This window comes from Anthonomus grandis, chromosome 11 (assembly GCF_022605725.1).
Source record: "Anthonomus grandis grandis chromosome 11, icAntGran1.3, whole genome shotgun sequence".
NCBI lineage: Eukaryota > Metazoa > Arthropoda > Insecta > Coleoptera > Curculionidae > Anthonomus > Anthonomus grandis.
The window spans coordinates 15,799,029-15,813,579 of NC_065556.1; the positions used below are offsets into that span (position 1 = coordinate 15,799,029).

General features: G+C 28.6%; 1 protein-coding gene across 1 annotated transcript in view; it reads left to right on the forward strand.

Moving 5' to 3' along the window:
• The window catches only part of LOC126742261 (heparan sulfate glucosamine 3-O-sulfotransferase 1), a 95,018-nt gene extending 84,571 nt beyond the window's left edge, over window positions 1-10,447 (forward strand). The window contains exon 6 of the mRNA XM_050448891.1: window positions 5,008-10,447. Within this exon, the coding sequence (XP_050304848.1) occupies window positions 5,008-5,322 (315 nt within the window). The 3' untranslated portion in view covers window positions 5,323-10,447. The remainder of the gene's footprint in view (window positions 1-5,007) is intronic.
• Window positions 10,448-14,551: the final 4,104 nt, after the last annotated feature.

Genomic DNA, 14,551 nt, shown 5'->3' on the forward strand with positions numbered 1-14,551 from the left:
TGATGTTGAAAGTCGTCATTTCTAACAATTTTGAGGTTAAAATATGCCCAGTGGTGTAAATTGTGAATATTAAATATTCCCGCCCTCTGAAAACTAGATTCGTCTGACCATAAAATTTTGTTAAAAAATTGTAGATCCTGCCTATTACGATGAAGCATTTCTCTAAAAAATTCCACCTTCTTCTCATAATCACCCGGTAATAGATCTTAAACCCATTGTACATGATAGGGATGCAACTAGTTTCTTCGTGGAATGCGGTGAACTGTTGTTCTCGGAATACCAGACCGTCTTGATATGCGGCAAACACTAGTTGAAGGTTCCTCTAATGCCATTTCAATGATGTCATCTTCTGCCTCAGCATTTTCATCAGGTCTTCCTATTCTGCGAGGATTTCCAGGAATCTGCCCCTCCACGTATGCGTTATGCACTCGTTGAAACACCCTGTAGTCAGGATATCGTTCACGATATTCCCTTTCAGCCGCTCGAGCGTTTCCATTACAAAATCCATAAACATAATGCATCTCTGCATACTCACGGACGGTATAAGGCATTATGTGTTCGGTTGTATAAATAATACAAAATTGTATGTACTTAGCCAGTACCTGGACAACACAACACTACCTATTTTAAATTATTTTTAAATTTTGTTTACAACAAAAAACACGACAAATCAACATTCTTTAAAATAACCGCAGATAAATTGGTCAGTACTAAGAGTCGACATACTTATGTATTTTTAAACATTTTTGAGACACTTTACTATCTTAATTTTATTATTTTTTCGTAAAATAATAAAGCAAAATATTAATTTAGCCATGGAATATTTTTTTTGCTTATTTCTTTTTTAAAAAAATAAAAATTTAATTAGACAATAAGAAATTTTAATAATCTATTCAAGTTGTACTTTGCTGGAATCAGTATGATTTAAAGAAGTTTTTAAGGTTCAGGGTCACTCGCATGTCTTATATTTTCTTCGCAAAAAAATGGCATCAAAGTTAAGTACTTATTTTTAAAGTTGTAAAAAGTCCAAAAAAATTGTTTTTCTAGTGCTCTTAAAAAGTAATGTTTAAGAAACATATTTTTGTTGGATAGGTACATCATTTCTAGGTACAATAAAAAAAAACAGATTGTTTAATCAACTGTATATTTTTTTTAAAAGCTATTATTTGACAAAGGTACTGGAATTAAAAAAATACACATATATGGCTATAACTTTTAACCTATTCACAATTGCATAACAATATAGGGAGTAATTTTGATTATAAATGACTCCCTCTATCTCCTGTTTGGGTTTGATCCATCACTTTTGGGACACCCTGTATATCCGAATACAAAATATAGAGAAAAGACTCAATAGATGGACCACAAAGCAACTATAACTTTAGCAACTAACTTTGAGACTGAAGATTTCTTTCCGCAATACAAAGTCACTTTATAACCACGTAAAACTACTAAGATATATAATAAGACTCATATACACCGATACATGTCACCAATATAAAAAAATGATAAATTATATTACCGGTGGATGCAAAAACTTAGGAGACACAGAATACACCAAAAAAAAAAACATGACAGGAAAAATTATTCAACAGGCACTCCCAACGACATATAAGCTCGTCAAAGAAGAAACGCCATACTACAAGTATTTTCCAACCACCATTACAGATACCAACAAATACAAACTATACTGGGACGTAGAAATTCGCACTGATAAAACAATGGTATGCAATAGACCAGACATCGTTTTCTAAAACAAAAAGGAATAAATCACCTATCTCATAGACATATCAGTATTTAGTGATCCCGATATTCAAACCAAATATAATGAAAAAATATTAAAGTATATGGAATTAACCACAAAATTCCAGAGACTTTGGAAGCAGAAAAAAGTAATTATTATATCACTTATTATTTCAATGATCGGGATCACTCTCCATTAATAATAATAATAAGAGTATTAATAATAACAATATGTAAGTCAGTTTATCACAGCCTTTTGCGGCAAATTTACTTTTTTCCAAAAATTTAGAATTTTTTAAAAGATAAATATTATTCGTAAATTATTTCAAAATTGGATAAGAAAGAAGCTCAGAAAAAACTAAAATCGATTTTTCAAAATTTTATATTTATTCGAATATCTTCGGAACCATTCGAAATTTTTAATTTTTTTAAACGACATATTGCTACGCATAAAAATTCTCAACTTTGCCCTAGTTTCTTGTATCTCTTATAGATTCCGAGATCCCTATGTTGAAGGTCGAATTTTAAAACACCCTGTATTTATGAGTCATGATTTTTTTTTTCAGAGAGTGAATGTGACATATTATTGACATCCTGAAATGAAGCCAGACCTACACAACAAATTGTTTCATGTAAATTATTTTGTTTTTTAGCAATGTTTCCGTGTATGATAGGATTACTTAAAGCTATGGGGAGCTGATGATGTTTTGTGTCCGATATGCAGTTCTTTAGAGCTTCGGTTTAATTTCTTGAAGACATTCAAAAATAAGAGTAACATTTTTCATTTTTAAAACATAGTTTGTGCTTTTTTTCCCCGGCGTCACTTGACTGTCTTTAATGTAATAAAATATCTTTGGAGTAAACCACACATTGCCAAATTTTATATTTACAATTATTTCCAGCGGTCTAGTTATCATTAGGTGTATATAATAATAAGATGATCAAAAGATGGGTTAAGCCAATCAGAGATGCACTTCTGATCAACAGCGCCGATGTAGCAACTTTCTGAAACAAGTTTTCGTTCATTTTTGGGTGCACATGCTTAACATATAGATTAGTCTACTTATCTCATATCTTCTTGCTTAAAAGTATTAAAGACAGGAAACAATGAACATGCCAAGTGATAGATGTCGCTATTCCATCCGAATATAACATTGAAGAAAATGAAGTGGAAAAATATCCTAATTATGAAGACCATCAAATTAAAGAATAAAGATTGTGAAAGATAAAGACCACAATAGTTCCAGAGTGATTGGAGTTACAGGATTGGTTTTACGTAAAACAACTGAAGTCATTAAGTAACTACCCGGTGCTCATAATCTAATATCGCCACAGACGGCATGCTGAGCACCATCATATGCAAGATCTTAAATGAAGCGAAGGATCAAACCATCTTTCAAACCAATCATAAAACTATGGCTGCGTGATGAAGTTGAATAATAGTAATATTAATATTAATTAGAGAATTGAATTTACGTTAGTATAATATGGATTATATTTAACAGTAGAAGATGACCAAGTACAAAAATAAAGAAAACATAAATTTAAAAAAAATCTTATTTTTATAATTTTGCCTTGCTGAACTTTAAAAATAAATCTTAGTTCTATAGGGTTATATATGTCGATAATTTAAAGTTTTTAATTATTTAGTAATTTAACAGAATTCTATTATTTCAGTAGTTTTTTTCATATTTCGACGTCCATACGATTTGCATGTCCTTCAAGTCTCATATCAATCTCTCATTCACTATAAGAAATAATATTGAAAGCTTTTAAAGGTTTCTCGAAAGCTGTTAAATTCTTTAGTTTATTTTAATGGTTGGAGACTTGACTATTTATTAAGCCAAAAGCGTTATCTTTGGTGCTTCTTTTACATCAAAAATCATACTGTATCTGTCATTCAATCATTTTAAAGGTACCTTTCTTAAAATTTCAATAATATTAACTTTTTCATTAATAAAGTTAACACATTGGGCTCTATCTGTAATATTCTTTATTCTAGACTTTAAAATAGGAATAGCAATAGAAGCTTTCTAGTCAGATAAATTTTCACTCAATTTAATAAGATGTAGTTATCAAAATTGGAAGGTGTAAAAGTGGCTTTAAAATGCAAACCTGATAAAAACCTTTTTGTATAAAATTCTCTGTATATAACTTATATTTTAAAGAACATGAATATTCTTAAAAAAAAATTAGAACTTAGAATCGACAGTATTGTTATTTTTTATTTGATTTTACATTCTTGCCAATATTCATAAACAAAAATCGTTGAAAAGTTCACATATTTCCGCTCTGTTATTCCCCAATTTATTCCGTCCTTCAAAGATAATTATTATCATTATTAGGTTTTCTTGTAGAATTTATGACTTTTTTTTGCTATATTCCAGAATATATTATTTGATCAGTTATAAATATTTTATTTCTATTATTTTCCAGGTAATTATCGTCAAGTAAATTAAGTTTTGTAATTCTATTGTATTTATTTTCACGATATTATTCTAGGTAATTCAAGTAATTTTTAGTTTGCCAATTTAATAAAATGCCTCAATAAAATGATTGATTTTGCTGTTAAATATATTTGTTGTTTTATTAATAGTATTCATAAAAGTACTTAAAAATCCATAGTATCATATTTTAATAATTTTTTTGTTGTAATAATTTTAATTAAACTTCTTAAATTATATATAAACTTAGTTATTTTTAAATACTATTATAATATTAGGTTAAAAAAAAAATAAAAAAATCCCAATCTTTTAGGTAAAAAATAATAATTTAACCCCCGCAATATGCCATGCGGCTTGCTGAAAATTTTCAATTAACCTTTGAACTTTTAAACAGTTTCGCGCCACAATGTTCGATTTTTTTTTAAATTTGCAAACAAGTATAGAAGTGGGCCAGCATTAAAAATGAAACTACTTAACGATAAGTCATAATGGCAATATTCCTAGAGAATTATTGTTTAGAATATTTATTATATTTAAGAACGGTACTGAATAAATGTGTTTCTGTCGTCCTGAAACAGTTATTAGGTAGAAACACGTATAAGTGATTACAAAAAATGATTTTTTAACATTTTAATGCCTTCTACACTAAAACATACGACCAAATATGCCAAAACTTTATATATATATATAAGAACTTTTATCTAAAACATTCAATAAACTCAGTGAATTTGTTAAAAATTCGCTCTCTTAATCTATTTATTTATAAAGTACTAAAAAAATTTTGTAACATACATTTAACTTACTAAACTCAAATTTTTAGGTTTTTCCACGAGAACAACTACTGGTAGTCAACGGCGATATGCTTATAGAAGATCCAGTTCCTCAGCTGCAAAAAATCGAACGTTTTCTCGGCCTGGAACCCAAGATAGGAAGTCATAATTTTTATTTTAACGAAACCAAAGGGTTCTTCTGCTTAAGGAACGAAACTTCGGATAGGTGCTTAAGAGAAACTAAGGGTAGGAGACACCCAAGGGTGGATCCCCACGTCGTTTCTAAATTACGAAGTTATTTCGGGGAACACAATCAAAAGTTTTACGATTTGATTGGGGAGGATTTAGGATGGCCGGAAGATTAGTTGATTTTTTATTGTTTTGCTTGTAAGGCGGTTGATTTTTTTCTTGGCTAAATTTAAAATTAAGGCACTTACACGTCAAATAAAATTAATAACTTTTTATAGCAATTGATGCTTAATATGGTGTTCAAATAGGTTTTTATTAGGTTCTTAAAAGCTATTTTTAATTAATATGAAGGTATAGTGATGCAGTCTTAAATCAACAATTAGTTCAAATCAAACCAAAAAATCATCCAACTAATATGAAACTTAAACCGATTTTCAGCGTAGAATTGGTAAAAACCGTGGTTACTCTTTTGGTTGAAAACTTTAACAGGTAAGTGTGATCTATTGTTTCCTCACCACTTAAAAATTAGCATCTAAAAAACAGTCGGGGAAATGAATTGGTTATTAGAAATTAAAGAGTTTATGTTTTTGTATTTTCTTTTCTGTTTGATTAAAAAATTAAGTCAAATTTTTTGATCCTCCAGAGTTGAGCCACTCTTTTCTCCCAAATAAATTATTTTGCTTTTATTGGATCTGAAATAAATAATGGCCATGTAAATTTGCATGGGTGAAGCCATAAACGCCTATAATTGCCAAAATTATTTTTAAATTCTCTCTTTAATTTAGCTTTTTTTTACTAAGTAACATACCTTCAATAACACGTTACTACTTGAAAAGAAATAACTGAAAAGAATATAAAAAAATTTCTAACATAGGGGCAATTAGCCAAATTGCTTGCCATTTCCAGGTCCTCAACCTTAACTTCACTTCTCTAAAATTAACGGGACGTCACGTTTTACCCTATTTTGGTTAAAACCAGAATCGCAGAAACGCATTGGTAAATACCAACTAAGAATGATTCCACGCTGAAAATTTAAGTATTGTATTTAATTAAAACAATTGCCTATATTCTTAGTCCTCCCGTGAAAATAAAGTTGCACTTTGTGAATCCATCCTATAACATTTGGATGCTGAGTTTACATATTTATACCTCGGTTACTTGGTAATTGAGTTGTTTTGATGAACAGAAGTTGTAAGTTTTTTCTTATAGTAAGGCCCGAGATAATAAAGGCTTGAGAGATTTTTTGGCTGGAATTATATTGTTCTTTGTTTTTAGAACTATAGTTTTCACCAATTCAAATAAATAGAAGGATGATGTACCGAATATACCTAATATCTGCAATAAGTACAATAACGTTCAACTCATAAATTCTTACAAATATGTTTTTTGCTCTTATGTGTTACGGCCTCAGCAATATCCTAGAATGCAATATTAAAAATTTCTCTATCTTATGCAACAGCGTTATCAGCATGACGGCTGTCATTATTATCTTAATTAGTTTTTATAGAGTCATTGATGATACAAAGGAAAAAAGCAGGTATCATTGAGGATAAATAATAAATTCTTATACTTGAACTTCAGACTTCATCAGATCTAAGTTCATCTAGCAGCTACTAGGCATAGTGTTTATATTATTTTCAAACTGCAAAATTTGATAAGTATTCTTTCTAAGGAAAATTAGACATGAGATACTAATAATGAGTGGGAAGAAATTTCAGCCTAGAGTTATCGAAGATTAGCAAGGACAAATTACAAATTTGTTTTGGCCAATAATAAGGAGGGCCTCGTACTCTATTGCGAAAGTGGCTCTTAATTCTCTATTTCATATTTAAGTAGCTGCTTCTCCAGTTATCTACATAGGAATGACTTAACTTTAGAAGTAACTGCCTACTTTCTACGGCCAAAGTATTGCATGAAGTTTATAAAAGACAACTGCATATTATATTCTTGGAAAAAAATATTATCCCAAAGAAGAATTTTTGTGAACTTGGCGAATCCAGATGAATTCATTAGGGCTAAATATTCAAGTTTAGTTCACAAGCGTAATCCTTTATATTGTATCTGTCATACCTTAATTACTTGGCAATTTTTCAATCTGGATCATCACAAACTTATTCTTGTAGTATTCAGGCTAGGTAAATCGATGGTAAACGGAATTGGTTAAGAAAACCATTGTTCTAAATACAAAAAAATGAACAGATTAGAAATGAGAATAACCTACTATTTAGAAAATCATATAGCTAGAAAAGTCGTTCAAATTCGCACATATTTTGAAGCCAGCGTTACGTTCATTATTTTTGTTTTTATCTCTCCATATTTTCTTCAAATTGGGTAGTGCTGCATTTACTGGTACAATAACATGTATCTCAAAAGCCCTTACAAGTATCTTATTCACTTCTTTACCGCATTATTTAGACTGATCAGGAAAGTGAGGAGTTTAAGAAAGCACCTCAGGCTGAAGAGATCGTTGACTTCTGTGCGTAATATGTCACTATATCTGCATTTTCCTTATTTTTTTATAGTCTTGTAGATATATTTTGAACTTGAACTAGCGTAACTATTGGTCCAACAGAAAAACACTTTTTTCCCTCAATATTGGTATAGTGAAGGATCATGCCATATTTGGTTATGAAGACAAGAAAACTAAACATATTTCTGAATTTAAATATTTGTCATAATCTTCACATCTAAAAAATCAATAACTACCAGACAACTTCACGTCACAGAAATCAGTTTTAAATATTAATAAAAAAAACTTTTATACTGGCTTGTAACTGTGTGAACTCTTGTTCCTAGCCTCTATCTTTCCACTCTTTTTCAGAACAGGATTCCAATATGGTAGACCTGATGCCTTATCTTTGCCAAGCACTGTGTAATTGCTGCTCTTACTATTTCCTCCATAAGTCTTCTAAGATCATCTTCAGTTATGTAAAGAGCCAGGTTCACCTGATGCTGTTGTAATGTTGTATTATCATCTTTAAACTGGAAAAATTAATAGTGGTTTATTTTTGTGGAACACTGGACATGAGATATTAAAAATGATCTGAAAAAGGAGGAACCTTTGGGTTATGTGCCTAGATCAGAAGAATAGTAGAGACATTGTTGAGATTAAATATTTCAAAAATTTTTTTGGCAAGAATGAGGCTTCTTGCCTTCAATTATGAGATACTAAAAGCATAGGACAATATTTTTTAACAAAACTTTGGTTTCCTATTTGTCTTGTTATGAAATGAAAAGGTATTAAGAGTTTAAATTAAATATTGTACAAAAAAAAATGATAATCTCAGATCTCGTATTAAATGACAACACTCATAATTTTTTTCTTTAAATTAAAACAAAAATTATTTTTGCCTTCATATAACTAAACTAAATAGAATCAAAGAATTCTCATTTAAATAAAGTAAGTCTTTAAATTTAGCCAAGAAAATCAACTAAATACAATATTTAAAAAAAAAAAATTAGTTGCTCAATTCGTTTACAGTTTAACCCAAACCATCACAGCTATAATTTAATTAAAATTTCTTCGTTGCCATAATTTGTAATTGAAAATTATTGTAAAGGGTGTTTTTTTAGAGGCGGAGAACTTTAAATTGAAATTAAACACAAAATATTTTATTGATATGAACAAATTTGCTTTTATATTAAAGAATTTTTTTTGGCATTAATATTTAAAAATGATTTCGGGCATGTGACCCCCACGGCTGGCGCGTACGTGGCGTAATCTAAAGGTTCAATTTTCACACACTCTTTCCAGTACTGCAGGCTGTATTTCGGCAATCACGCGTCGTATGTTGGCTTCCAAGTGCTCAAGCGTTTCGGGTTTATCAGCGTAGATATGCGACTTAATATAACCCCAAAGAAAATATTCTAATGGCGTCAAGTCGCACGAACGAGCTGGCCAGTTTACAGGTCCATTGCTTGAAATTATTCGTTGCTTGAATGTTTCTTCCAGTAAATTAATTGTTTGGCGCGCTGTATGGCACGTGGCACCGTCCTGCTGAAACCACATTTCTGCAACGCCTGCAACGGCTTCCAATTGAGGCACAAAAAAGTTGGTTATCATGTTTCTGTATCGCTCACCGTTTACTGTAACGTTCTGACGATCAGCATTTCTGAAGACATAAGGATCAATGATTCCACCGGCCCATAAAGCGCACCAAACGGTTAGTTTTTCTGGATGTAACGGTTTTTCGCCAATAGCTCGTGGATTCTCATCCCCCCAAATTCGGCAATTCTGCTTGTTTACATAGCCATTTAACCAAAAGTGTGCTTCATCACTAAACAAAATATTCATATGAAATCGTGGATTAACAGCAATCTTTCCTTTCGCCCATTCAGCTAATGTACGGCGCAAAAGATGATCCTGGGGTTTCAACTCCTGGACAAGTTGAATTTTATATGCTCGCAATCCGAGATCTTAGCGCAAACTTTTCCCTAAAGTGGATAGACATAAGTTCACTTGTTGAGAACGACGACGAATTGACACATTTGGATCATTATCAACACTATGCTGCACAGCAGCTATCGCTTGTTGCGTGCGCACTGTACGGCGTCTTACGGCATGCGTATTGTCGACTAGAGTAAAAGTATTGCGAAAATGATCAACAGTTTCTTGAATTAATCTCTCTGAAGGACGATTATGAGCACCATAAAACTCACGTAATGCCCGATGTGTTTCTCGAATAGAACCATGTTTTTCAAAATAAATTTGAACAATTTGGAAACGTTGCTCCAGCGTGAGTCTGTTCATGATGAATTGCCAAACCAAACTAATTTAAAAATAACCCAGAATTATCAGGTCGGCTATCATAAAAAACAGTGTTGCCAAATGAAAGTTCTCCGCCTCTAAAAAAAACATCTTATATAAATGGTTTAATAGAAATAAATATTGACATTTTTGGGTGCGGGCTATGTTTTCTATAAAAATTAATATTTGAAATTAGCCAAACCATTTAGAATAAACACTGCTTTTTAGATAAAGAGACGATTTACCTGACAAGAAGTAACTAAACATATCAATGTTCTTATAGTAACATAAACATATCATGAATGCCATTTATTATTTACATATTATACATAAAGATTTAGTGTTTACTGTTTAAGATGTTATGTATAAGATTTGTTTTAGAGAATATGTTTACATGTAAGTAAAGAGTGGTTAGAGAAATTTAAAAAATGATATAGAGGAACATTTATAATATACATAAGAGTTAGCAAAATATATTATATATTTTGAATTACTCTTGCTTCAAATTTATAAAATTTAATTAAAAATAATTTAATGGATTATTGTTGGCCCGAGTAATAAGAACTTAGCAACTTTTTATTTAATTTCAGGATTCAGGTTATCTATATTTGATTAATTAATACTTAATTAGGTAAATCATTAAAACGTGTACTCAAGTAAAATTTATATACGTTTATTATTCCATGGAAATTTTATAATAATTTTAAAAGCCCTCGTTATGTTCTAAATTAAATAAATTGGTGCATAACCTATTTGTGTATGACGTACATACCATTTAAAGTTTCTACCTCTTTTTATATTTGATAATAGTTGGATAAGTAGTTGAACTAAATTCAATTGAAAAATTGAATTAATATACAAAATGAAATATTAAAAATAAAATATACAATTTTTACGTATTTTAATTATTTGTATTACCTAGAATATGTTTTATTAACTATTTTTTAAATTTAATAAGGAATGAAGTTTATTAGTGCCATTAACGCAAATATTGCTCCAATATGGTCCTTGTGCATATATAGACTCTTTTCTTAATATTTTCTTATGGTTCCTATGCAGCCAATAGTATTTGTCTGCTCAAAAGCTTTTATTATGGGTGGAAATACACATTTTTAAAAAAAGTCTAGCTGCAAGTATTGATATTTTCAGTCGTGTTTGTTACTTTATCACTTTAGTTACAATATCAGATGTACCTGTGGTATATATTTTTTTTATTAAGAGAGTGTTTTTTTAATTCTAATAACTTAAATTTGTTTTTTTAATATTAGAAATTTTTTAATAATATGTTTTTTTGTTTAGTCATTTAAGGTAATTATTTTATTTATTATTTTACTACGTTTTAATTTCAAGCATTTTAATTTAAGCATAAATACTTAAACAATCTTACATTGAAGATTTAATCACATAATTTTAATTTATTAGACACTTGAGCGTTATTTATTTTTTAATACGAGGCAGTTAAAATACAATTCTTTTCTTTAATTTAGAAATTTTTATAGTTTATATTATTAGTATATGTATATTATTTTTATTTATTTCTTTTATGCATTTGGATGACAAATTTTACAAGTTTAACTATTTTTCATTTTTAACTAGTTGAGATTTAAGGTATTTATTATTACCAGCTAGTTAAATTTTTTAACCCTTAATTACTTAGTAGTTCGTGAATCGTTTTCTTTTACCAGGTTGTCTAGGTGATTATTTTTACTAATTTTTAACTTAAAATTGTTAAATAGACTAGGGAAATAAATACTTTTTTGTCAGTTCCAAGTGAGGGTTTTATGGATTTTTTTTTGGAGTAATTAAAATAATAGTATAAATATTTTAAATATAATAAGTATAAATTTAAAATATATTTTTAATTAAGGAAACAACATATATAGTTTAATTGCTTTTCTAAGAATTTATGTATTAGCAACTTTCTTAAAATATTTTACTTTAATATTATTTCAGTAATTAACGAGTAACAATTTTATAAGCTCAAAAAATAGAAATCAATAAATCAAAGCTTTGCTTTTGGTGATACAGACAATGTAAATTTCTTTATGTACTCATACCTTTAAAGAATTGTAGCAAAAGAATAATTATTTTCCGATGTGAATTTATTTATTCCGATAAGATATTTACTGAAAAACCTATTTATTATATTTATCAGTCAGTACATTAAAAGTCAGTATTTCAATACTCCCTTGAACTTTGATTTTCCAATTCAAAGCAGTTTATTTTGTTTTTAAATTTTAAAAAGTTGAATAATAAACATTTTTCATTTTAGGTAGTTGAGAGCCATGAATTATTATTTGTTTGTTTCATTCATATGATTATCATACTATTATTTAATACCAAACAAATTATTTATTTCTTTTTGTAAATTTAACTATACATATTTTATTATTGAATTTTTAATTTCAGTTTAACTAACATTTATTTTTGTGTTACAGGTATCTAATCAATTTTGAATCCCATTTTTGAATCTTTTTTATTTCTAAGCATTTGATGTAATTTTAAGCAATTTTTTAATTATATCTGGCAGTTAAATTTTTTAAATTCCACGTAGTAAAGGCAATTTTCTTTAAAATGTAAGGAGTTATATCGCTATACTTCTTGACATTTTTAATTAATGATGATTAAGGATAATTTAAGGATGATTATTTAATAATACCAGCTGCTTGCGTAGTTTTTTTTACTTTCACTATTTGTCTTAAATTTTCAGGCAGCTAATTATTTTTACTTATTTTTAAATTCTAAATATATAATATATTTATATATATCTATTAATTTGGGCTATTGTATATTAAACTTTTTATTTAAATTCTTTCCTAATTTTGAATTTATAAAACGTCATAAAATGCAACTTGAATTTGAAAAGCACACTTGAAAATTACCTTATGGAATACAATTATTGCTTTAATTTTTTGTTGATATTTTTATTATTTTTTAGAGGCGTTTATTAATCAATGATAAGTCAATCAAGTTTATCTTATAGTTTAATATATATTTTAGTTTTAAATATTTTTTTTTAGTTTATTTAATTACTCATAATATTTAGAATTTTTATTTTTAAAAGTAATGTTCTTTTAAGATTTATAACTAATAACATTAACATTAAATTTTTGCCAAGCAGACATTTTCAGATATTTTATGATGCTCAAACATTTATTTCTTAATTTAAGTTTACTTTTTAATTTAATATACCTAAACATACTTTACTAAAACGTTAAACTTGCAGTTCAAAAAACTTTGAAATTAATTTAGTTTTTTTAATAATAATCAATGTTAAAAGCGTTAGAAGGATGGAAACGGTTTGTATAAATTATATTAAAGGGACTTTTCAATACTCTTAATTATCTTTTACCAAACTGATAGAGTCTGCAAAACAGCTTCGTAACAGATCTACAGAGAATTAACATTTCTGTTTAAAAAAAAGTAAAACAAAGTTGCTTTTGTGTTGTTTTTCCGCTTTTCTTTTGGTAACAAAAAAATTACAGAGCGTTTTCCATGATTAGCAAATAAAGATTTTCATTGTCGGGCTATTTTAAAAAAAAATATATTTTTTTTCTCTCTTTCTTTAGTCATATACTTTATGGCTGAAATATCGTGATCTCATGGTTGTTCCTCCATTTATCGCTGTCTAAGACAATTGGCATAAGAGGTGTTCTACTAAGTTGCATTTTGTTGACTTCGTAATATGGTTATCTTTCCAAATTTTTGTTAGTTTATTCATAGCCGTTTTGGCAAGTATGTTGTAAGTTAAGTTGTAAGTTAAAGGTTTTAGAAATTCTGTCATCGATCTCGAATTATATGTCTCCTTCATTAAATTATTAAAACAATGTCTAAGCTTTCTTATATATAGTTTTGTAGGGCACATAAAAGTATAAAACATTTTAATTTTAAAAGTAAGTTTTAAAACGAATAATTTTGGAAATAATATTTAAAATAAAGTTTGGCGTTTTTTATATATTATTAACCTGTAATTCAGGAACCAATAAATATTTTGCAACGCTGTAAAAGGATTTATAATAAGCATCAAAATGGGAAAGTTTTTTCTAATTTAACCGCCCTAATAAAGATAATATTTTCTCTTTGACTCACTCTTTCAAATATTTTTCTCCTGCCTTGAAATTGGTTGTTAATGTGAAAATTGATAGAGACCTTAAAAATTAGCTTCATCAGTATTGAACTATCATTAATGTTTGCTGCCAAAGTATTAAAGTACCATCTGAAAAAATTAATCCTTAAACATCATAAATGTATGCAAGATACTCCAAAAAAACTTTGGCTGCTCTTCTTGTGCATTCAAAATAAAACATCACAATTCTTTAATTTGTGGTATTGGAACCGATACATTCGGTCTACCTGCATTATTACTATTCTTATTAAAAGTTTCAGTTTGTACAAGACGTATGTGAATATTGACAATATTCGGTATTCGGTCACTTACTATTTATATCATTTTTTATTTCTATTTTAAGAAGATCGATAGTACTTGATATACTCTATACAGTGACCGCCTAAAGTTTCGCATAAATTCGATAAAAATTACAGACAAAATTTTTTGAGAAAACGCTCGGACCCGTCGACTTTTATTTTAAGTTGCGCATTATTTCACATAAACTTTTGTATACAGGGTGGACCAAAAAAAAGATATGACGTCATCGGTC